General features: G+C 33.5%; 1 protein-coding gene across 1 annotated transcript; it reads left to right on the forward strand.

The window, feature by feature from the left end:
- The first annotated feature begins 1227 nt into the window (after positions 1 to 1227).
- Positions 1228 to 27081, forward strand: LOC143054083 (uncharacterized). The gene is made up of 10 exons (XM_076226967.1): positions 1228 to 1255; positions 2580 to 2641; positions 6812 to 6921; positions 7900 to 7990; positions 13899 to 14036; positions 18304 to 18501; positions 21262 to 21381; positions 23038 to 23103; positions 26186 to 26264; positions 26589 to 27081. Exons 2-10 carry the CDS (start codon positions 2587 to 2589, stop codon positions 26953 to 26955), a joined length of 1224 nt encoding a protein of 407 aa, XP_076083082.1. The 5' UTR covers positions 1228 to 1255; positions 2580 to 2586; the 3' UTR covers positions 26956 to 27081.
- The last annotated feature ends 366 nt before the right edge of the window (positions 27082 to 27447 follow it).

Below are 27447 nucleotides of genomic sequence, written 5' to 3' on the forward strand. Positions count from 1 at the left end.
TTTTCAATTTCAAAAGTGGACCGATTGACTCGAAAAAAACACAATCTTTGCCGGACACCTATATATTAATATAATTTATTATTGTATGCATGTTGAAAGCAAGAAACTTCGCAAAGTGTAAGTTATACTTCTATTTAAAGTTTCTGGGTAGGAGGCCAGGTAAAATAAATCCAAGATGACCGCCAAATTAGATATGGCCAACATAACGTATACAACACGATTTTGTCTACCGATATGCAAGATAAAATTGAGAATGGAAAACGGATAAATGTGCCAACGAGACAACAATCTGACTAAAGAGCAGAAAACAGCTGAAGGCCACCAATGTGTCTTCAACACAGCGAGAAAATCTAACACCGGAGGCGAGCTTCAGATAGCCATTTGACAACAAATATTAACTAGTGCAGAGGAAATGCACGTTTATTGAAACTTCGAAACATGTATGATGTTTAGTTATCAAATTAAAAAAACCCATACAAAACAAACAAATGCCAGCGTTTCATGACTTTGAACAGGCGTAAAATGTAGCTAGGTTAAGCTCGTTTAGTGAAATATCAACCCTCCCGCAATACATGAAGCCTATGTAGAATATAATTTTTCTAATTATTGTCACAATATATCATCTTCCCCATAAATATTTTGCCGTCCTATATCGGGATCCTCGTCAGTGTGTTTGTTTGTGTGTGTTTTTTTAATCATTTCTTAGTCATTAAAGAGATCACGTTTTTTGGATGGTAATTTCCGTTATTTATTTTCTTATGATCTTATTTGACCGAAAATAGAAGGCCGATCACTGGTAGTTAATCAATGAGGAAGATACATTCCTAAATTTCAAACGAAACATATTGCCATTTTAAATTTCTTGATACAAACAACACTCCTGCTTCTTCTTCTTCTTTTTTTAAAAGAGTTCCTGTTCTTAAGGGCTGACTATTTTAATTGCCATACTGTCTATTGATAAATGCTGTATTTTGACCGGAAGATGTCTGTTGATTATTTGTGTTGTTGGGTTTCTGTCGTATAAACATTTATTTTTTACCCGACCTAATCTAATAGTGCTATGGTTTCAATACCATACCGTATATAAACTTCCTCATTCATTACAGAAATGGGAAAATTACCTTTGAAATAGACATATCATTGAAACTATGCAAATTAACAATGTTGGGATAATTTTAGATACAGAAATCTGACTTTATCTTATCAGAAAATTGAAAACCAGTTTTCATTTGAATGACTTAATAGACATATACGAGTGAGTACACCATTTGTTAGATTTTAGGTATATAATAATACATTTATTTGCATTGAATCTTGCAGTGTAAATTGATAATAATGATTGGTTTGTTTTGCCAGTCTCCGTATTTAATAGCTTGCTCACATAAGTATTGCATTATTCTACATTTTGTAAAGTGTAAGTAACACGTATTTTTGTTTAATTGTCTATTCTTTTTTATTTCACTACTTTGATTAGTATTCAGTTTGCCCCAATATAATGGTATATATTTATAAAAAGTGGTGCCGTTCCGTTTTAATGTCCATTTGCCTTTATATATATATTATACAGGGTCTACGAAAGAATGTACGAAGTCACTGTTTCAATCTTAGAAACCTCTGTCAAGTTTATGTGAGAAGTTTTAAATGTAAATTTCTAATAGACACTTTTATTAAAATGTGGGAAAATGCATCACCTTTCATTAAAAACATTGCAGTTTTAATTCATATTGTCAAACTGATTAACTCATTGTAATAAAATTGAGAATGGAAATGGGGAATGTGTCAAAGAGACAACAACCCGACCAAATAAAAAACAACAGCAGAGGGTCACCAACAGGTCTTCAATGTAGCGAGACAATGTAGTAAATATACATATGTTGTTACCACTCAGTGTGCATATTCTTAAAACTGAGTGAAAACGAAAGCAATTAGGTTAAATAGAAAAACAAATATTGTTTTACCGAATGAATTAGCACTTAAACCTTCATTAAATACCAAAATCAAGAGTTAGAGAACTATATATATTTTTTTAAATTATACATTTTGTCGAGTAATTTCCTTGTTACCCATCAGCTTGGAGATAAAAATTTGAACGAAAAAATCAACATGAAGTTTTCTTTCCATTTTTTTAAAACCGCACCATGGAAAATGGCTACGACCGGGCAAAGAGTAAGATAAAGGTACTGACGGTCCATTTAAATCGTACTTGTAAAATAAGCCCCCTTTCCTGATTTGTCACTTCACTGATTAACTAAGCATGCCTATAACAGAAATCAAGATGATACATTTCACCAAAACTTGTTCAAATTCATCATGACAAACCTAGTAAGATACTTTAACAAAAGTCTATGTCCCCATTGATTTAGCATTGGCTGACAAACAAGTAACACTTGTGATAGAAGAAGGTTTACCATTATTTTCTAAAAAAAAAACCAATTTCATTTAGATTCTAAATAGTAAGAAAGTAATAATATAATCATTGTAGATGCTGCATTGCTCTGCCTCGAGTCTATATCTGTTCATAGATAGATATAGAAATGAAATACATTGTACGTTTAACAACATTATCATTACTTTTACAGGGTGACAATGTTGACATCAGACTGGACCATTATTTTACTAAGTGTTACTATCTATAACTACGGTGAGACTTTAATTCGAATATATACATGTTTATAAAAAGAATTGGCATGACCATAAACAATAATGTAATGCAATTTCATATTATGTAACTAGCTTACGACTTAAGTACGGTCCCAATCTCACATCAAATTTTCTTAATTCAAAGTTCGACCTCTTTATTGGTCTGTCAATCTTGACATTTTATATGATATCTCAAATCTCATGTAGAGAATTTAGAAATTATACATTCAATATATTTTTTAGGCACGCTTGGATTAAAATTTTATCACGGAACATGGAATCAAGCAATAGAAACATGTAAAATGCAACTATCAGTGATAGAAAGTAATGTTACTATCTTGAAGCAGCACTATGTATCAAGTAACCGTATGGAAGTTTGGCTTCCGGAGGCAAAGTTTAAGACTTCTTGGATTGAAAATCTAGGTGACATAATTTCTGCAGATTTATATATATTATATATGGATGAAACATTTTAAAATGTTATGTTCAGTATCTGTCATATACAGATATATTTATAGTCATACCGTATTAGTGATTTAAGTTGTCATTCAGTAAATTGCGTGCTATATATACACTGGGGTAAAGCTGATGACCGTAACTGCATTCACGGTCATCCCAAGATGTCGGATGAAAAATTAGGTCAGTTTCTGTATTGTCTGTTAAAGTGTTTCTATATCATTTTCTTTACAAATCATACATTGAAACGATGAAAATTAATAAAAGAATCACTCGGAAATCACTAATTACTTCCGAGAAATGTGCATGAAACGGGAAATTCGATTTGAAAAAATCGTGAAGATGACCGTAAATCATAATCAAAATATTTTCAAGATGACCGTAACATATAACAAGGATGACCGTGATTGGTAAAAAGATGACCGTAACTTGTAAAGGATGACCGTAATTTGTAAAGACTGACTGTAATTTATATAGGACGACCGTAACTTTTATAGGATGACCGTCAATTCTAAGAAATATCCGTAATTGTATCGAAAGCTCTTTGTTGAGTTTGTCGATCTCAATAGGGGCTCGGTTGGCGGATATAAATATGTTTCATAAATTTCTTTTTTTTAAACTATAATATAATTGACAGTAGTTGGGATTTATGACAATGATAGTAAATTGCATATTTCTCGTAAACAATGAAATATTTATTGATAACGACGTTAAAATTTTAACACAAATTGACAGCGATACGACGAAAATTTGAAGAAACATGAATGTGTCCCTGGTACACGGATTCCTCATCTACACTATCATTTTCTATGTTTAGTGGACTGTGAAAATGGGATGAAACTGTTATTTGGCATTAGAATTAAAAAGATCATACCATAGGGAAAATGTGTACTAAGTTTCAAGTTGATTTAACTTGAAGCTGGACAAACGGACAAACAAACAGACGAACGGACGAACGTACGCACAGACCAGAAAAACATTATGCTAATTAATGGAGCATAAAAAACATTAGTAATACATATGGATATTCGGTAATCGAGCCCATGTGTATGGTTCCAGAGCAAGTAGATTAAAATCTTAATTTGTCTTGATATATGCAGGCGGAAACACTCTTGAAATAGAACAAAAGAATCGAAGCTCTTTGTTAGAGAAGGCGATAAATGTTTACTGTAATGTTTACTATAGTGACAAAATTTTTAAAAGTTATTAGAAACAAATACAACGACAATTTTCTTCTCAATTACGAAGTGTTTTATTTTAAAAACACCATTTGCATAAGTTTTCAATTTATCTATTACATAGTAATGAAAAACAATAAGATATCAAGTCGACGACATGGGTATCTATAAGTTGGATGTAGAAAAAGCTTAACCTCTGATTTAAAAAAAACTTTTGTCGTGCAGTTGGAGGCTGTGCACCGCATTTTTTTCATTATACTTGTAAGGTGTCATTTTATCGCGCTTTTGTAGCATGTTTTCCCTACCTGTTTATTTGCATGTCTTTTTGCAAATTCATTTTAAAAATTAAACCCTCTACCGTAAAAAAGATACATATGGTAAACTTTGCATGTGAAGCACGTCTTATTTTCTTCCACCTATAGGATAATACTCTCATATTAATATGTTTATACCAACACGATTTATCATTTGATACAAAAAGGTAGTTATATAAATACGGATATTTCTTAGAATTGAGGGTCATCCTTTAAAAGTTACGGTCATCATTTACAAATTACGGTCATCTTAAAACCAATTACTGTCAGCCTTGTTATGAATCGCTGTTTCTATTACGGTCATCAAGATTGTGATTTACGGTCATCTTCACGATTTTTTCAAATCGAAATTCCTATTTCATGCACATTTCTCTGTAGTAATTAGTGATTTCCGTGTGAATCTTTTATAAATTTTCATCGTTTCAATGTATGATTTGTAAAGAAAATGATATAGAAACACTTTAACAGACAATACAGAAACTGACCTAATTTTTCATCCGACATCTTGGGATGACCGTGAATGCAGTTACGGTCATCAGCTTTACCCCAGTGATATACCAATAGTTGATAAAGTGCTTTATGATAAACCTGGCTCAAAGTTCCGAGTCAACTTTTTTCATCAATTGAGTCTGTCGTTCGTCGTTGGCCGTCGTAGCCATTTAAACATTATAATACTTTCAAATCCCAGAGGAGAAAGGGACGATAAGAAATGTTTATGTTTGTGCGTAAAACAAATTGATAGGATGATAATAATGGAATGTTTAAGTCCTTTTTCTTTGTCCCACATTGGCACACTGCAAAAAGTAGTCATATCACAATATGGTTAGTGTCTCATTTTCAACATAACTAGAACACACCCGCGAAATCGCGGGCATTCAGAGCGTAGTTTATAGTATGTAAAGTGTTGTTGGAAGAATTATGTAAAATATTGAATGACTGGAGAATTTCAGCAAAAGTATCATAAGTCAAAGGTTATTGGGGACAGGAAAATGTGTTTTTTTTTTTTTTATCCCTCCTCCTTTATTTCTAAAATTCCCAATTTTGGTTTTCTATCAATTTCAATATGAACATAATACATTTAGTGGGGAATTTCAGCAAAAGTATCATAAGTCATAGGTTATTGGGGATGTGGGGGCAGGAAAATGTTTTTTTTATATCCCTCCTCCTTTATTTCCAAAATTCCCAATTTTTGGTTTTCTATCAATTTCAATATGAACATAATACATTGAGTATGTTATGAACATTTAAGTAAGGAGCCTGTAATTCAGTGGTTGTCGTTTGTTTATGTGTTACATATTTGTATTTCGTTCAATTTTTTGTACATCAATAAGGCCGCTAGTTTTCTGGTTTGGATTGTGTTACCTTGTCAGTTCAGGGCCTTTTAAAGCTGATTATGCGGTATGGGATTTGCTCATTGTTGAAGGTCGTACGGTGAACTATAGTTGTTAATTTCTGTATCATTTTGGTCTCTTGTGGAGAGTTGTCTCAACATGGCTATCATACCACATCTTCTTGTAAAAGATTTAATAACTGGAGAATTTCAGAAAAGGTATCAAAAGTTCAATGAATAATTTTAACGCTTATATAAATCTGTATATTATGAACATTCATTACTATATAAATATAGTGTATTTACTTTCAATTTTAAGTTTACTAATCGATCCATGGTGGTCATTATGAACATTCATTACTATATAAATATAGTGTATTTACTTTCAATTTTAAGTTTACTAATCGATCCATGGTGGTCATTCATATAGTAAACAGACCCTCTCTATTTAATAAATTATGTGACCGCCGTGGATAGTAAGCTTGAAAATGATAGCAGATAGAATTCTTAAAATACAGTATACAGAAAACGCAAACCGGAAGTCTAATCAGACTTAAAATTTCGTCCAGTGACGGGACAATATCCGGATGCTTTTTTTCTCGTTTTTCTCCCAAAATAACTCAATCTGAATAATCATATGAATGGATGACAAATGCGACTATGCACTGTACCTATAGGACACAGAGGCGTGTTGATTAATTTATTGTGGAAAGAAGAGAAGCGACACCAAAAATGAGGTCTTCTCGTTTAATAGTATAGATATAACTTTGAGATATTCTTTGAATGTTGATATAATGTATCTACATTTTTATACTTTTATATATTTACCAATAAGTACTTAATTCATATATATATATATATATACTATTGTTCTTTATCTTCTTTACCTAAAGGTAGCCATGATTTGACTTCGTATTCACACACACATGTGTACAATACAGAAACATTAGGAGCCTGCCAGCATCATTGTCAAAGTCAAGAAATATCATTTTTTTCATATAAGGTAAAATTATGTTACATTTTTATCCAGTATTTCTTTGAAAAGACAGATATTTAGTACAGAAATTAATAAAACATGCCTACAAAACTGTAACTTAATATTGCGATGTTTTCCATAAAGAATTAATATTCTGGTAGGGAAAAATAGACTTATTATTTGTAATTTGTACTTATTTTGAGATAAAGGGAAAATAATCTTCACTTTGGATATCTTCTCATTTTGAGTGTGCTTGAGAGGATATAAGTCCATAGGTTAATGTACTTATATTAACAGTAAAAATGTTAACAGTTATAATTTTAGTTCAAAAACAGGATAATAGGAATAACAAAATTATGGAACCATTAATCCGATTACTATATCTGTTTAAGTCACACTATTTGTTTGGGGATAAACCAAATAAAGTCATTAGAGTCTGTTGTTCACAATATTGAATGTGACAAATGTGTAATGTCCTTAACATTTTGATTGTTTCTTTTATAATACGGTTGCTGTCGCATATTTTAAAAGAAAATCCAGACGATATCACGAGTTGGTTGACCGTTATGGAATATCCGTTTCTCAGATGATAGCAGATACGTTCCTAATGTCATAACTACAATACCGTCCCCTTACTGAATGTGACCTACCGAATTATACTTTTTACCGGGTTTGTTCGACTAACACGAACAACACGACGGGTGCCATATGTGAAGCAGGTTCTGCATACCTTTCCGGAGCACCCGAGATAACACCCAGTTTTTGTGGAGTTCGTGTTGCTTGGTTTTTAGTATTTTTGTTTTGTGTTTTGTGTACTATTGCTTGTCTGATTGTCTTTTTCTTGTTTGACCAAGGCGTTGTCAGTTTATTTTCGATTTATGAGTTTGAATGTCCCTCTGATATCATTCGCCTCTCTTTTATGTACGGTGAACAGGTGAATTTTGAATAAGAGCATTTCAGCAAATTATTTAACCAACGTTATTTAAATTTTTTTTTTATGTCTAGAGACCAGAATGTATATGTCTATCAAGATTTAGAAACTCTCAATACAGTAAAAGTCCAGGAATCGGCGGTAATGTTGTATTTCAAACTTTAAGTAAGTTGTAAATGTGTTACTTATAAAAAGTGCAGCTTGATTTTTCACAAAATGAAAAAGGAAAAAAAAATAATACTGTGTATTTCTAAGCTCGATGGAAAATAAACTGCCACTTTTCCATCAGATAAGACGCAATGTAAACACATCCTACCATGAGAGGGGTTTAGGTCACATATACAAGTGTAAAATTTTCCATAGATTGAGCTAATTTCTATTGATTTAAAAAACACTCAATATAAAAATAAAAAGATGTAGTATAATTGCCTATGAGACAACTATCTACCAAAGTTGAAATACAGGGGATGTACGTAAGTTATAGACAACTGTACAACCTTCAACAGTGAGAAAAACACACAACACATAATTGGCTATAAAATGCATCGACATGAAAAATATGAAATAATTTAAATGCGAAAACGAATGGTTTTATTTATTACAAAACAAATGACAACAAATATGATGGACACGAACCAACGACAACCACTGAACTCCGGATTTGGGACAGGTACATACAGACTGGGACAGGTACATACAGACTGTTTCGGGTTAAAAGAGTTTGAAGGTGCAACCCTCTCCAATATCTAAATAACAAGATGTGTTATGAGTGCAAATGAGACATCTGGCCATCCAAGTTCAAGTAAAACTGGAACATTGGTGCATCAGTCCAACATTAGAAATAACTATAAACATCTGTTGTAAAGGGCTTTTTTTATCAGATCGATACAAAACAGATTTGTTTTAAATAAAGACCGGACGTGACCGGGTATTTATACTTCCTTCAAAACAGATTTCAGCAGTTTCTGACAGCTAGTTCAAAGCTCATAGCAACTTATAAAAAAACATGCATCAAGCTGTGGTCACACCTTACGGGATAGCTCGAACTGATGAAATTTTGTTTCCGTTGACAAAGGTTTTATCCGTTGGGAATCCATTGGTGCCCTGACAAAACCAAACAAAAAACGAACGCGAAACAATCACACATGATATACAACGTACGAGAAACGGAGACGTACCGGACAGAACGAATGTCTAATGTACATCCAACGGACGAGAACCACATAAAACGGACACCTAACAGAAGCGTACTGGATGAAACCGTTGAACAATATAAATGGAAAATTAAAAGGGGCATTCGAGAATAGTGTACAAAGGACTGCCGATCCTCCTGCATAAGTTCGGTCATGTGTTGGTTACTAGTATCTATAATACTAAAATTACGAGGTCCATATTGTCAGCCGTCATCACGTAAAAACGACGAATCAAAGAATTCAACTTTATATATAACTAATATAGTACTAAGGTGTAGATAAAAAATTACATTACTCCAGGCCCTTTTGTTTTCCACGTAATTAATATTGCCAATAATTAAGAAGTTCCGGGTCGAGTCCGATACCGATACCAATAGTATATTCACCTGTTACCTATTACCTTATCTGTACGTTCCGCATCTGACAGGCGCACCAACAAACGGTGTATTCAGGATTAATATGCTATATACACGGGTCACAATCACAGGGTTGATACTACTAAATTGTCGAATTGTTACCTATTGTAGTATTTTAATCAGTAAGACTTTCTAGGATAACAATACGAATACTAAAAATCTGGACTAAAAATAAGGTGTATAGGTACAGTTTTCAATTTGTTAGCGGGCATGACGTAAAACAGCGAGTCAAAGAATTCAACTTTATTTATAACTAATATAGGACAATGCTGTGGATTAAAAAAATACTCCATTCCAGGACCTTTTGTTTTCCAAATAATTAATATTACCAATAATTGATAAGTTCCAGTTCGACGGGTTCAAACAGAAAGATTTGAAAGCATAGAAAACTGTGTATCTTATAATCGGCATGACTTTATCAGATGACAATACTAATACTAAAATAATGCTTGCGCATAATTATATACTTTAATTCAGTCACGGACCCGCGATATCACGGGTGTGTTCTAGTATAGATAAAACATGCGTCGTCTTTCAGGACCATTCCATGATCTTAATTGTCCACAAATCCTGTCTTTTCATTTCGATAGCTGGTAAGTTTATATTTGCAACATTAAGGAACAGTCTTGCCCGAATAAGACCTGATTGACAGTGAAGACGTACAGAACTATTACTCCTCGATCCATCTTGAATAATAAACACTCGTGTCACTCAAGAAATCTGACAAACCAATAATTGGCATTTCTGACGCAAAATGTTTGATTGGCATGTATCCGTTTTACATTTAGTAGTAGGGACGGATCAGTTTTAGTCCCCCCAAAAACGCAGGGCGCTAGGGCGCTGACGTCATATGCCCATGCCCCGCCCCCAATATGATATATGGGCATATACTAGCCCTAATGTCGTCAGCGGAAGTAAGGAAGGTCATGACGAGGTGCGACCATGAGTCATCAGGATGCAAGATCGGGGCATGACTCACTTCATGAGTTATCAGGATGCAAGATCAGGACATGTCTCACTACATGACAATACCATGATGTACGTATGAAAATCCGAGAAGTATTTTTTCTGTTCGTTATGATGTTTTATGCAACCACAAAAACGCAAGGCGCTAAGGCGCTGACGTCATATGAACAGTATGACTCACGTAGATCTTTGCCAATTCTAGCATGAAGGGCTATATATCAAAACGGAAGCACCAGATGTCGGATTATGACTCTTGGGCCACCATATGATGAATTCCATATATGGAAAGCGACCACAATACGCTATAACCATATATGGAAATTATGACCAAATTTGGTAAGAACCTTATTTTCACTCAAAATAAACATACATGACCATATATGGAAATCGACAAAACAACCTATGACCATATATGGAAATCATGACCAAATTTGGTAAAAACCTTATTTCCGTTGAAAAATCAAAATAAAATACATGACCATATATGGAAACCGACCAGATACCCTATGATCATATATGGAAATGATGACCAAATTTGGAAAAAAACTTTTATTTTCATATATGGACAGCAGGTCACGTGATCGTATCGAGGAACGTTACCTCTGGTACAAAACAAGGGAAGCAACTCTGTATATATATATCTCGTGGGGTGACAATTCAACGAGGCAAGGTCACGTGATCGTATCGAGGAACTCTGATACAAAAAATGGAAGCAACTCTTCCACTTCCCGCGAGAGGGACCCGTCGAATTTTTCGATTCACTCGGACGTTCTCCGGAGTATTACCTTCGTCGCTTCAGGAACGTGCTCATCGCCAATGGACCTCAATACAGATTCAGTACGACTCAAGTGCAACCGGGATCATCCGATACGTGCGGACTCTATTGTGTACATTTCGTGAAGATGAGATATAGAAACATTAGCATGGAAGACATTGTGAAAGATTTTTCGTCTAGAGACATGATGAGTAACGACGACAAACTGCTTGCATTGTACGAATGAATTTAATAAATATATATGAAACTGACATCTGCGTTGGTATTTTTTCTATTTGCCCCGAACACGATACGATTAATCGGTGATTGATGTTCACATCATGAAGAGTTGCTACCCTTTTTGTATCAGAGTTCCTCGATACGATCACGTGACCTTGCCTCGTTGAATTGTCACTCCACGAGAGATATATATACAGAGTTGCTTCCCTTGTTTTGTACCAGAGTTAACGTTCCTCGATACGATCACGTGACCTGCTGTCCATATATGGTCATTTATGTTTATTTTGATTTTTGAGTGAAAATAAAAGTTTTTTTCCAAATTTGGTCATCATTTCCATATATGATCATAGGGTATCTTGTCGGTTTCCATATATGGTCATGTATTTTATTTTGATTTTTCAACGGAAATAAGGTTTTTACCAAATTTGGTCATGATTTCCATATATGGTCATAGGTTGTTTTGTCGATTTCCATATATGGTCATGTATGTTTATTTTGAGTGAAAATAAGGTTCTTACCAAATTTGGTCATAATTTCCATATATGGTCATAGGGTATTGTGGTCGCTTTCCATATATGAAATTCATCATATGGTGGTCCAAGAGTCATAATCCGACATCTGGTGCTTCCGTTTTGATATATAGCCCTTCATACTAGAATTGGCAAAGATCTACGTGAGTCATACTGTTCATATGACGTCAGCGCCTTAGCGCCTTGCGTTTTTGTGGTTGCATAAAACATCATAACGAACAGAAAAAATACTTCTCGGATTTTCATACGTACATCATGGTATTGTCATGTAGTGAGACATGTCCTGATCTTGCATCCTGATAACTCATGAAGTGAGTCATGCCCCGATCTTGCATCCTGATGACTCATGGTCGCACCTCGTCATGACCTTCCTTACTTCCGCTGACGACATTAGGGCTAGTATATGCCCATATATCATATTGGGGGCGGGGCATGGGCATATGACGTCAGCGCCCTAGCGCCCTGCGTTTTTGGGGGGACTAAAATTGATCCGTCCCTACTACTACATTTAGTACGTATCCGTTTTCGTCCGAAATCCTTCCATTATAAATGTCCGTTTTGCAACCGTTTATCTGTTAGAAGTCCGTTGTTGAATTAGTCTACCGGAACTCCAATGGATGTATAACGGACAAGTAACGGATACAAAACGGAAACGAAACGGACGAGTACCGTACAACAGTCCCTTCATCTGTAGGACGTCTGTTCAAAATTCCGGGCAGAACGGACGTCGACGGCTAAAACGTAAATAAAACGGATATGGACGGACCTCTCACGGACATGAAAAGACTGAAAAAATGTTATCTGTTCGGAGTCTGTTCCCTTTATCCGGTAACGTGTGCTTGGGGCTTAAGACTATAAGTATTGTATGCTGTAATATCTTCAGCCTCTTGTCAACACATCACATTTTCCTTATAGCGTAAGCAAACAGGTACAGCCACAATTTCTTGTATATTCAGTATAAGTCTACTTTTTAAGGAACGCCATGCTGACAATTTCTGAGATATGGTGTTAAGAAAGAAGTTCAGAATTATATCGACATAGATTATTGCAAGCATTTGCCTACCCACTTCCACATCCTTTAATCGTAACAGATATACCGTGTACTAACATAAACAAAGACTACACCAGACTGAATCGCTCATTATAAAAAAAAAATATCCTGCAAAATCAGTCACATTAGCTATGAAACAGTTTACATTTCTATGGATGAATTCGGTCTTGCAACACATGAGGCATGTCCCCCATTATTTTAGTACACTTTCAGTGTATCGAAACGTATTTTCGTCCGTTTCATATATTGTCTAAATTTGTAACAGTCAGGTACAAAATTAGTCAAATTTAGGATCTGGTTTGCATGTTTTTCACTGTTTTTCATTCGACGCATTGTTTTCCTTCTTTTACCTTGGCAGGCATTACCAGCGCGTCCCAAAATAGAGTATAGTAAGTTTTTTTATCATGCAGAATACTATGGTTGCCCAGATAAATTTCTAGATTGGAACAAATAATTGTTTTTGCACATTTTGACGTATAACGTATAACCTTGAAAAATGTGTGAGAACGAAACATTGGCGCAAACGAACGATTTCTAGGCTAAAACGTAGAACGCCCGTTTTATATAAATCTTGATACTTTCGAGCCTAAATTGAAGAATAAGACCAGTTGAAAACTTTGGTACCACTGTAAAAAAAAACCTTGTTTCAGCAGCGAGATTTGAAATTAGCTTAAATATGCATAAATATTTATAATTTTCCTAATATACTAGTATAAGACACAAAATCTGCAAAACATGAAAATCAAGGAGAACGCTGTTCTTGTATACACTCTGTATACATGTTTAAATGCAATGATGTTTAAATAGTAGTGTAAAAGAAGGATAACTGTACATTTTATTATTCGTGTTAAACTTTATTGAAATAATGTTTTGTTATAATTAATTAAGATTAACGTTTTCAATAATTCAACATTTTGTTTTAGCATCGGTACACATACTTGATGAAAGTAAAGAGAACTGCGTGAAAACAACGTGTTCTAATAATGGTGGACTATATTATAAAAGAGGCCTGCTTATTTCCGTTTCTTGCGATGCAAGCTACGATATTAACAATGTATGTGGTGAGTAGAGTTTTACAAACTATTTTGTCTGTAATAGTTATCCCATGAGGACGCAGTGTGTCAGTGTAAGATCATCTCGATGGCCGGAGGCCAGAGGGTTATCTGACTCTGACACACCAAGTCCGATAACTATTTTACATCCCAGCCGTTCAAGATTAGATAAAAAAAAAACATTTACGCTTGGTAAAATTTATTTTAGAACGCCACAAAACGGTTATAATATACTTTATATATTACGATATAATAGTATTAATACCTTTTATGAGCCTTAGACACAATGTTTAAATATGTTTAATTAACACAAATCGTGGGTCTATAATATGATAAAGGTCGAATCTCAACATAGACACTGGATTTTTTTCTACATTAATTTTGATAGTTAGACTTTTCCGTATAAATAATTCTAAGTTTTATTGTGGATTTGGCATTCCCGCTAAAATGTTATAGAACAAAGAAAAGCATGAAAAAAAAAGAAATTCAAGCTGGGGTGATCTGGTAGGGTGATCCGGCTCAGATCACCTCTGGTAGAAAAAATGAGCTGGGATGTAAATTCATTAAACGTCGCCCATGTGAACTACAATTCGTATTCTTATCATTATGTCAAAGATCCTTTGATATGCAGCCTATATGAAGATGTATATAACATAATGAGATAATCCAAAGAAGGGACCATAGTATCATCAGAACATTTTTATGGTTTAAAGTGCGATAAATTCAAGGTAACGGGAAGTGTTATTTAAGAGATAACTGTATTGTATTTGAAGCTTTAAGGACGTCCATCGGTAGTTTTACTGTCGCAAATTTAGTTTACCTAGCGACGCGGATAAAATAAATTTCAATCATTATTTCAGTATAATTTAATTTTGGATGTAACGCGTCTTCTGATTGGCTGACGTTATTTTGTTATCAGACCATAGACATAATTTAGTCATGTGACCGTGACGTCAGCAACGTTTTTATGGTTTTCTACGGTTCAAAATGGAATTTAGAATTAAATTATAAGAAATGACTGTAATATTTTTTGTGTCTATGAAGAAATAACATAAAAAATTTGGTGCACACTGAATAACGCGCGTAGCGGGTTATTCAACAGTGTGCACCACATTTTTTATTTCATTCCTTAAAGAAAAATCCGCGAAAAGATGTTATCTTCTTTGGTCCGTACACTAGGTGACATCATAGGTATGCTTCCGGCGTCAAACATAAACACCGGGCGTTTTCTGGCTTCTGTGCCGCTTCAGAATGTAATAAAGTTTGAAAAAAAGAAGATTTTTAGACGAAACATGTGAGTTTTTTTTGCTTATTATTGTAGAAATTACATGTCAATACATTCAGCAATTCAAAATGTCGGCTTCCTTAGTTACTGACAAGGAGATAAAGAATTTTACGCTAACTATCATCCAATCAGAATCATTGATACAAAATATTTTAATTCCATGGAATGGAGATTGATTTAACTGATTTCGAATTTAAACTGTGGTTCATAACAGTGACAAGTCAGCTAATCAAGGGGCGCAACTGGTGTCATAAGACTTTGTAAAATGTCGATACTACTTATGTCGAGTCGTAGATAAATGATGTAATAGAGAAACAAGACAGCTATATAATGACAGTCCCAGTAAGTGTGTCTTACATATTTCAATTTCATGTCAGAGTTTATATGAAGCTTTCCTTCGGGTTAAGGCGAACTTTAGCCACGCCTCCTTAAGGAGTTAGCACATGAAATTTCACCTAAACTGTGCATCATATATCAGAAATCACTAGACACTGGCGAAGTCCCCACTGATAAGCGTACTGCACATGTTTCTCCCATCTTTAAAAAAGGGTCCAAATATAATCCAGAGAATTATAGGCCTATTTCTTTAACATACATATGTTGCAAAATTATTGAACATGTTGTAGTTAGCGCAATCATGACACACGCAGACAACCATTACATCCTGTATCCCCTTCAACACGGCTTTCGAAAAAATAAATCTTGTGAAACTCAGCTTTTGGAATTTATAGATGATGTCACTAAAAATATTGAAACTTCAAAACAAACAGTACTCATAATGGACTTTTCTAAAAGCTTTTGATAAAGTCAGTCATAACTTAATATGAGGCAGGCATTACCTGTGAATGGGGACGAAGTCTATGATTTTTTTAAAATCAACAATGATCAACAATGTTAAAAATACCGTAACGTTTCCGATGTTGGTTCTGTTGTTAGGGATTTTAGTTGTGACGTTATTTAAGTTATGACGTCATATTCAATGTACACAAAGAAACGCTATCATCAGGTAACGTTTTTTTTTAATAACAAACATTTTTTTTTTTAAATGAATTAGTATTAGTTCCTTTCTTAGACTGATAAATATACATTTTATTCAAAGTCTCATGTAAACAAGACCGGGAAACGGAAGTAGATTTCTGCGCAGATCCGGAAATTCAAAAACGCGACAAAAAAAAAATTGAACGATTTTGAGTTCATTAGTATAATGAAAAATTCGGGAAATTTTCCCGATTTTTTTTTTTTTTTATTTTTTTATTGAATTTTCTACTGTAATAGGGGATTGCGTCCCCATATTATCACACAAACTAAATTACTATGGGATACAGGGGAAAACAAATGCATGGATACAGGGCTTTTTATCATGTCGTACCCAAGCAGTTATCCTAGAGGGTGAGACTCAGGCTATGTCCCTGTGAAGTCAGGAGTGCCTCAAGGATCTGTTCTGGGCCCAAGTCTGTTTCTATTTTATATTAATGATATACCAGTTGAGCTATATTCCACCATACGCCTTTTCGCAGACGACACTATTGCTTACCTTGTTATAAAATCTAACAGCGACTGAGAGACCCTACAAAAAGATCTAAACACACTAGGCATCTGGGAACATACTTGGACAATGGCTTTTCATCCTGACAAGTGTAATGTTATGTCCATCAGTCTAAATAAAAATCCAATTACTTATAATTACACTCTACACGGCCATGTTATTGAACAAAGCAAAATACTTAGGCGTGACAATACAATCAGACCTAAAATGGCAAAGTCACATAAACACCATCTGTAATAAGGCTAACAGTACACTAAGTTTTCTAAGAAGGAACCTTAACATCAGTTCCACCTCAATAAAGGAACAGGCATATTAATCTTTAGTCAGATCATCACTTGAATATGCCTGTTCAGTTTGGGATCCTTACTTTACTGAGGATATGAACAAACTAGAAAAGGTACAACGAAGGGCTGCTAGGTTTGTCACTAACCGACATAGAAACACATCAAGTGTTAGTGACATGATTGATCACCTAAAATGGAGAGACCTAGCATACAGAAGAACTGATGCACGCCTTGTCCTGTTCTATAAAATTTCATACCACCTGATCGCCATCACAAAAACAGACAGACTTATACAACCGCTCAGACAGTCCCGGAACATGCACACACTCTCATATCAGATTCCATCCTGCAGAACACAAATACGCCAACAATCTTTCTTTCCACGAACAATTAAAAACTGGAACAGCCTTCCTCTGAGTATTGTTATGAGCGACTCTATAGAGTCGTTCAAAACAGCCATATCAACCTACACCTACGTAGTCAGTAAATTCATCATGTGTAAATAGTTTTATCTTAATATATAAATAATTAAATAAAAATGTGCACTACCACTATGTATAAATGTTATAATCAATTTTTGTTTTTAATCATAAAATGTTAAACTTTTCACTGTATATACGTCTCCACAAAGCAATGCGCAGTACTAGTGACATAAACTTCAACGTGTTGACGGCGGTCACTAAAAAGTAGAAGCAGAAGAAGGCAATATTTGCAATGAATATATATGAGATAAAAGCAGTCGTTGATATGCCTAAACATGATACTTTAAAGAATTTGAAAAGATGCATTTTCTTTAACATAAATAAAAGCAACACGTTATAGACTTCGTGTGTCTGAAATGCTTTTCGGGATTTACCCTCATCAGCTTAGTTATACTGTACTTATATATGTACGCTAAACACTGAATATTTGAAAGCCAATGATGCATTATACCTGAAACAGACATAAACGTCACAGCCAAATTCATCTGATGTCAAACTTAAGTTTTCTTAATAATTTCTAAGTCATGAAAAGGGAATGCAAGACGAATAATCAATATATTCTTTAATATAGTTCGGAGCTTTAAAACATTTATGGCATTCTTTTTCATGCAGAATACAATTATCCATATCTAGTTACGTGTGCACATTATTAACCACTGAATATCTTGTACACTTTTAGTAAATGGAAAATATTTTGAAAACAACGAACCACAAACGAATGCTGCCGCGATTTGTATTAAACATATGAGTTATTTACCTGGCACCAGTTACAGTGCATGCAGTAAAATAGGACGAGCACCGGACAGAGGTTGGAAAACAGCACCAATGTGGTCATCAATTTTTCGGAGAAAATATTCAAAAACATTCTATAAAGAAGGTACTTTTATATTAATTTTGAAAGGACGTTATCTATAAACTAAAGAATTTCACTACATTTAGTGGCCCCGGAATTTCACACTAAGCTAGTTCTAGAAGTTCTGAAAAGTGATCGAACAAAAGCTGACGGATATAAAGCAAAGATAAATACAGTCGATCCTCGTTGTGTCGAACACGGTTGTGTCAAAAACTCGGATGAGTCGAAGTAATTTCTCGGTCCAATCAAAAATCCCATTTGATCAATGCATGATTACCTCTGATGAGTCGAACTTGGTTGATTCGAATTCTCGGTTAAGTCGGGTAAATTTTATAATCCTGTCGATGTAAAAGTAATGTAATTGACCCCGATGTCTCGAAGTTCGAAAGTAACAACTTTCAAAATAAACAGATCTAATGATGAAAATTCAAATCGGATACATTTTTTATGTAACCTAATCGTTTTCAAAAGAGAATAAAGCTGAATAAACAAAATTCTTTGTATAACATTTAAAATGACATGTTTATGTTAACTGACCTTTGTAAATATTTGTGTAGACTTTTAAATTTATTTGTGCATGATTTGTATCTGTAGTTGAATACGTGTTTAATTATTATGAGGACCAACAATGGAGAATAGATACACAACCATAAAGTTTCACAATAAAAAAAGGCACACTGTTCATTGTATTTAGTTTACACAAATTTCATACCGTATTTCATGCATTCCAAATATTGACGACTCACTCGACCTGGGATGGGTCGAATACTTAGGGCCGGTCCCTTCGACATCGACACATCGAGGTTTAGACACGGCCTTTTTTTAAATAAAATTGGTACAGTCGTATTTTTCATTTGTAACCGTTAGTATAAAAGAACAGTATGAAGGAAGGAAGATAATTATGATAAACTTCGGGCATGCAAAACACTATTTTCTGTGTTTATGTTTAAGGGTAGGGAAGGGAGTGGGTTGGCGTCATTTGAATTTTCAATCATTTAGTTTTATTCTGAAGATGGAGTGCAAATCTCCCTCAAATTTGTTTCACTTACAGGGACAAAATCGAAGGTTTCAAGACCTATCCAGTTGTGGATTTCAAGGGGCGTGGACCTCCCTTTCGTTGATAATACCTTATTGTAAACATGTAAATCTAATAATGTGTTCAGTGAAGATTTTCGAACTATAAAAAAGTATTCCTACCCCTTTTTTGTTGTAAACGGGAAGCGATAAAAATGTTTATTTCAAATCGAAACAGATTTTTTTAAACCCCAAAGAAAAATGTAGGGAGGGAGTTTTAAACATTTTGTTGTCACCAGAAAATATTACATCCATATGCATGAAAGATAAATTAGAAGATGAAGTTAGGGGAAAGTTTTGGATAACAAATATTTTCTTTCTTCCCATGCTCATCGATCAAAACGGACACCTGTTTTAACATTGTGTTATGTTACGTACAATTGAAAATAAACTCATCATAGATACCAGGATTAACATTTTATATTAACTCCAGACGCGTGTTTCGTCCACAAAAGACTCATCAGTGACACTCGAATCACAAAATGTTAATAAGGCTAAATAAATTACGAAGTTGAAGAGCATTGAGGACCAAAAATTCCTAAAAGTTTTGCCAAATACCTGTAAGGTAATCTATTCCTGAAGTAGAAAAACCTGAGTATTTCAAAAATTCGAAGTTTTGTTAACAGTTAATTAATTTTATAATTATGAACATATCAGTGATAGCTCAAGTCAACACAGAATTGCTGACTACTGAGCGTGTGATACCCTCGGGGAAATAAATCTCCACCAGCAGTGGCATCGACCCAGTGGCATTAAATAAACTCATCAAAGATACCAGGATGAAATTTTAGATTTAAGTCATACGCGCGTTTCGTCTACAAAAGACTCATCAGTGCACGCGAATCAAAATATGTTAAAAGGACAAATAAAGTACGAAGTTGAAGAGCATTGAGGACCCAAAAGTCCTTTTAAAAGTTTTGCCAAATACAGGTAATGTAATCTATGTCCGAGGTAAAAAAATTCTTTGTATTTCAAAAATTCAAAGTTATGTTTACAGTTAATTTACTGTTTATAATTATACTCAACAGAAGTGCTGACTACTGGGCTTGTGATACCCTCGGAGAAATAAATCTCCACCACTGAGGTATCGACCCAGTGGTTGTAATTAAACTCATCATAGAATTGTTTTACATTCCAATATCAATCTAAACCCAGCTCCCTGGGCTCTTTCAAATAAAAGTATGTATTGAACAATCAATATAAATAATCTTAACAAACTGTTACATGGATGAGTACATATTTAGTATACGGTAATTAAAGAAGGAATCCGATTTAACTATACCTTAGTTAATTGGACACTTAAGCTAGTTTATGCATACGACCGAAGAATTTTACTTATCTAAGGGAATTCTTCGTGAAATCTGAGATTCAGTAACACTTAAGTTAAGATGCTTTATGCATACGGGCCCAGCCGCATTTTCAGCTGGTTTAACATGTATAAGGCATATTATACAATCAAAACTAAGCGCATTACCTTCGTGAAGTTGTTAATTATAGGCATCCAATATGTACTGAACTACTTTTAAAGTTTATCATATTTTGACATATAAAAATTAGGCATTGTAACCTTTAAAAACAATCAACAAATTTTGGGCCAAATATGGCCCAACTCCGGGGTTTTTTTTTTATAAGATAAGGCTTATTATATCTAACTAGTATGTAATATCGTAAAACAACTCATTCATGGTAAATTTAACCATACCTCAACAGATGACCAGCTACTAGCAACACCTACTTCCTGTAAATTCAGAAATGTTAACGATGACTCGAGGGAAAGTGGAGTTTACAGAGATTGTAATGATATTTTGGTATTTGCATGTGAACAATCAGGTATGTAACATAGAATAATGTATGTATTACTTGTAAGCTTCTGAAGAGACAATTATATCTGATGTACATGGAAGTTATAAACAAATAAATATTTCATTTTTTCTCTGGTTCTAAAAAGAACAATAAGTATTGATAACACAGAAAAAGTTTCCTAATCTCAAATATTCAAGATGCATTAACACTTTCAGAAGACATTTTATTGATATGGATTTGAAATGAAATCTTGAAGGCGTCTCTTTTTTTGGTCCTCACCTTGATACTGCTATTGTATGGCAGTATGAATCGTTGTACCTTTTCTAGTTCAATTCCCAAGATCTGAACTTTTACTGATAAGTGATAACAATTTTGTGTAAATAATAATACAGTATGTATTCTTCACCAAGAATAAAAATGAATTCCCAGAATCTGTTGAAGTAACTTAAAAACAGAATTATCAGTAGTTGGTTCTGTTTCTAAAAATTATATTAAGACGCTGATAAATAAACCCTTGACGTTTTTTTCATATTAAATTATTATTTATTGGTTTTCTCTGTTGGGATACATAAATAAAATTGAGAATAGAAATGGGGAATGTGCCAAAGAGACAACAACCCGACCATAGAAAAAAACAACAGCAGAAGCTCACCAGCAGGTCTTCAATGTAGCGAGAAATTCCCGCACCCGGAGGCGTTCTTCAACTGGCCCCTAAACAAATATATACTAGTTCAGTGATAATGAACGCCATACTAATTTCCAAATTGTACACAAGAAACTAAAATTAAAATAATATAAGACTAACAAAGGCCAGAGGCTCCTGACTTGGGACAGGCGCAAAAATACGGCGGGGTTAAACATGTTTGTGAGATCTCAACCCTCCCCCTATACCTCTAGCCAATGTAGAAAAGTAAACGCATAACAATACGTACATTAAAATTCAGTTCAAGAGAAGTCCGAGTCTGATGTCAGAAGATGTAACCAAAGAAAATAAACAAAATGACAATAATATATAAATAACAACAGACTACTAGCAGTTAACTGACATGCCAGCTCCAGATTTCAATTAAACTGACTGAAAGATTATGATTTCATCATATGAACATCAGGCACAATCCTTCCTGTTAGGGGTTTAGTATCATACCATCATAACATATTATGAGAAGAACATAACCCGTGTCATGCCAACAACTGGTTTTTGAATAAATGTGTTTAGTTCAGATGCAAAGACCCTATAAGTGAATCAATATTAACGCCAAAATATGCAATCTTTAAATGACCTGACAACAGTATCGTAACTATATCCCTTCTTAATAAGTCTATATAAAGGCTACTCATATTACTGATACCATTATGTTTATTGTAAGCGTAATACCTGTATCCATTGTGGTGTGTAGAAACTTCTTTGCGTAAACCCTCGTAATACAGATCATGTATATGCTTTTGCGTTGGGGGATTACATTATAGGAACTTACAATTAAAATTTGGGACAAACTAGAATAGTTCACTGATTACATTTATATAATACCATGCTATCATCATATATAAATAAAACCTAGTTTTGAATGCATTTACGTTTTTTGTGTACAAGAAAGAAAAACTAGGTACGCCATTCTTGTATACATTTCCCTCTATAGATGAATACTCTAAAACCCTTATGATAGCATATTATATTAACTAAAGACAGGTCCAATATGACGAAAGACGTTTTGACGAATTCTCAAAGTAAAGTCTCTGAAGCTACTACAGGTAGGTAAATGTATTAAATTTGATTTAAAGTAACGTTACAGTCAATGGGCTATGAGCCTAATTCAGTGGTTGTCGTTTATTTATGTGTTACATATTTGTTTTTCGTTTATTTTTTTACATAAATAAGGCCGTTAGTTTTCTCGTTTGAATTGTTTTACATTGTCTTATCGGGCCTATTATAGCTGACTATGCGGTATGGGCTTTGCTCATTGTTGAAGGCCTATAGTTGTTAATGTCTGTGTCATTTTGGTCTTTTGTGGATAGTTGTCTCATTGTCAATTATACCACATCTTCTTTTTTATATGTTACAGATTTCATTAAAATTTTTCATACAACTCTGGCTCAATGGACATCAAATGAAAATCGAAAAAATAATTCATTTATCTCATTGATGATTAGAAATATTACTGATTTAAATTTTACAAAATTGGTGAACATTTGTAAAGAAAGCACATAAAATCGGCATAAAACCTTCAAGAATTTGTCTTAAAATCGCTATATCTCTAATTTTACTCCATAGATTTTTCTTAATAAGGTATATGTTGTTGATACATAAATTTCCGTAATAATGATGCAAAATAAAGAAAGGGTCACCGACTTCGTTTTTCCGGTATACAGCACTCAAAGTTGTGTTCTTTGTGAAAAAAAAACCCAATAAAACATAGAAATAATCGAATCGTCGCCGCGTTGTAGACCGTAAAACGTTGATTTTTGACGTTTTTCGTAACCAAAAAGGTAACAAGTTGATTATTAGACAAAAAACGAAACCGGTGACCATATGATTATTTTATATCATTATATCATTAAGACAGAAATTTATGTGTCAATAACATAGAGTTTTTCAGAAAACTCTATGGAGTAGAATTAGAGATTTTAAGGTAACTCTTATACGATTTTATGTGCTTTCTATACAAATATTCACCCATATTAAAAGAAATCAATCTGCAATTTTTCAGATAATAAAAGAGATAAATGCATTTTTTTTTATCGATTTTCAGTTGTAGTTCATCGAGCCAATATTGTATACACAATTTTAGCAAAATCTGCAACAAAGCCCATTTATTGTTTCTGGACCTTAAACAATGAAATAACACGTACGTTCTTTACTTAAAATCAATCCGTAATCTTTCCGTCGGAATTTGACCACTGAAATCATTTTGTTCATTTCTGTGTATAGGTATTTCTTCATCGGAATATTACCATTGACTAAAATGTTTTACTTCATTTTTTTAGTGTAATCCTTTCTCACATTTGTGTGTTTCATTCATTGCTTTTTATACAAATAAGACATTGAAACCAACTTATTTTTACAGATAAAATAAGTTGGTTTCAATGTCCCAGATAAGGGGAAGGATAAGCGCCCATAGACATGGTTGTCGTTTGTTCATGTCAGTAATATTTGATTTGTTAAAAATAAGGTCGTAGGTTTTCCAAATTTTCCAAATTTGTCATGATGGTTACCTATATCTATGGACAACTATATGAAATGGTGTTTTCTGATTGTTGAAGGCTGTACAATGGCCTATAATTGCTCACTAGCACTTTATTTTAACTCTTGTGGATAAATGTCTCTCTGGCAATTCTACCACATCTCATTTCTATATCAACATGGTTTTTTTCGGAATATGTATAATTATCCTGAGTTTATTATACCAGGTTATCAATTACTTAAGGACATATTTGGTCTAACTAGTTGGTCAGCATGTATTTTAAACAGTATTTGAAATAACTATTTAAATCATTATTGCTGCAGCAAATGCAAAATTATACCAAATGAATATACTCTAAGAAAAAAAGAAGACTATGTATATGTTATATCTTCAACATTATTAGTTACATAATGTGCTAGTGACTTAATACGATATATATGGGGTCATTAAATTCCTTATGTAATTTACTGGCCCCATAAATGTTGTATTAGATCACTACCACACTATGTAACGAATTTGTATTACCGAATATCTTAAAATGAGCTATTTAGACTAGTGGCATACAAAAGTGATAAACGGTCTTCAATATCGTTAGTACTAGGAACCTACTTCCATTGGTCTATACAAACACAAATGTCAACAATAACAAATTGTGAGCTTTAAATGTGTTTTAGGAATTTATTTCAATGATTCATTATAAATTTTATCGTCTTTAAGATTTGTCAAAACACCGTGTTGTTTGTATAAAGGGACATAACACCACTACTAACCGTGTGTTGAAATAAGCCCCACCTACTAACCTAATATAGGATATATACGGTCTCAACGTGGTCACTTCTTATCAATCGTATTCCTAGAAATGTATAGGAGAGAAGATAAATAGGAATATTTTTTAAAGTACTATAATTTCCACAAAATTATTCCGTATGAAATTCTACAGCTCTGCTTTGAAACAATTATATTGAAGAATGAATGTTAAGAAAAGAAACATTTTATGTTTTAAATTTCTTTCAATCCATATTTGTCACTTTTCAAAGAATAGGACTGATGTTAACAGCTTTAAAATATGTCAAATATGATTTAGCATCGCGAATAAACAATGTCAAATCAGAATGTTCTGACAAAAATACCGAACTCCAAGGAAAAATTCAGATCGGGAAGTCCCTTATCAAATTCCTTAATAAATTGACCATAAACATCAAACGAATTGAAAACAACTGTGTTAACACTCGTTTCGATGATAGGTACAGATATCAATGTGTTAAAAAAAGTTGTTTGTATTAGGGAATAACAAGTTATACTCCACTTTAATTTTGATTTTGTAGTAGAATTATCAAGGTATATTTGTTCCACCTAACACAAATTTCCCCGGAAACTTGGTTATAAGCAATGGCACAAAAATCTGTACATGTTGGAACAAATAGTCTATAACCGTTGTTCCGATAAGAACAAATACTGTTAGAATGATTTTTTAGTGGATACAATCTTCCAAAATATTTCAACTATTGAGGACCTATATTATAACGAACGTATGTTTCATGAAACACAACCGTGCAATGTGTTTTTTAATGTTTAAAGGATATAGTAAACTTTTGATTCTTTAAACCTTTTTTTCAGATATGACATGCTCTTTGATTTGCGATATTTTTCAGGCTTAGCTGTTGGATTAGCATTGGGAATTTTTCTTGTCACCATTTCTGTAGCTGCTTTCGTCATTTTGAAAAGAAAAGGGTAAATTAGTTTTAAGCAAATGAATTTATCAAACATATATAATCCTCTGTCTTTGCAAAAAAAATGCCGTATCTCCTGTTGTATGCTGCATGTAAACAAAATATAGATTTTCTTTTACCTTGTATACAGCCAAACAAAGTGCATATACTTTTCTAATCAGATTTGAAGGCGTTCCAACAAAACCAAATTGTACGAATGCATAATTTAAAACAAATATTATTTAAAAAGTATGATATATTGTGTGTTATATCTATATCATATAATTTCGACTGGCAACCTGAATAAATCATAACTATTAACATCAATACATATATATCGTTTCAGGAAGTGTGAGCCAGTAAATGTCAGCTCACCTACAACAGAATATGATACAAGCAATATTCAGGTTAACTCTGAACCGGAAATATCTCACGTCCGTGGTTTAATTACCTTTGATGAGTATGCTGTAATCAACAAAACTTTAAAAGTACATGTAGATACAAGTAACAGGAATATAGATGGATTGTATACAACACCTTACACAGAGTATGACAGACTTGCACATGGAAAAAGTACATATAGCAGGCCAGTACAAAATACATACGATACTGTCAATGGTGAACATGTGACATCAATGTATCATACAGCTTCTAGTAAACTCAGAATATCAGATAATCTTGAACATTATCATCATATACCTACAAACTGTTAAAATATACCTGCAGACTGTTAACATACACGTACGGAATGTTAACAGTGACCTGAATCTCAGTGATATTATAATTAATACTGAACATATTTTTTTCTTACTAATGATATAAAAAGATATTAAGCATTACTGTTCTGTCGTGATTATTGTAAATGTATTTCCAACACATTCGGTCCCATTACTTAAGATCTTTCAACCCTTAATGGGTGGATTTAACATAGATAAATAAAATCGTATACTAAAGAAGCAATGAATGAGGTTTTCAAATTTGATATGCCTTTTTTTTAGTTTCTTTGTTACATATTTGTTTGTTTTCATAGTGATTAAGATTATAACACAATGTTGACTGTTGTACCCCTATTTTGGACATTTATACCTTTTATGTCTATTTGTTTTGTTCACGCAACATTGTTAATATAATGGAATTTGATGCGACTGCTATTGGAGATAAAGGATACTACAGATACAGTTAAGTCGGCTTCATATCTTGACTTA

The sequence above is a fragment of the Mytilus galloprovincialis genome, chromosome 12 (assembly GCF_965363235.1).
Source record: "Mytilus galloprovincialis chromosome 12, xbMytGall1.hap1.1, whole genome shotgun sequence".
Taxonomy (NCBI): Eukaryota; Metazoa; Mollusca; class Bivalvia; order Mytilida; family Mytilidae; genus Mytilus; species Mytilus galloprovincialis.

Bases quoted from the DNA above. Each gene is read 5' to 3' on its own strand.
- LOC143054083 (XM_076226967.1), top strand. From the start codon at position 2,587: ATGTTGACATCAGACTGGACCATTATTTTACTAAGTGTTACTATCTAT. The intron at 2,642-6,811 runs GTGAGACTTTAA...CTTTACCTAAAG, and splicing joins TGTTACTATCTATAACTACG to GTAGCCATGATTTGACTTCG. The intron at 14,037-18,303 runs GTGAGTAGAGTT...GTACACTTTTAG, and splicing joins CGATATTAACAATGTATGTG to TAAATGGAAAATATTTTGAA.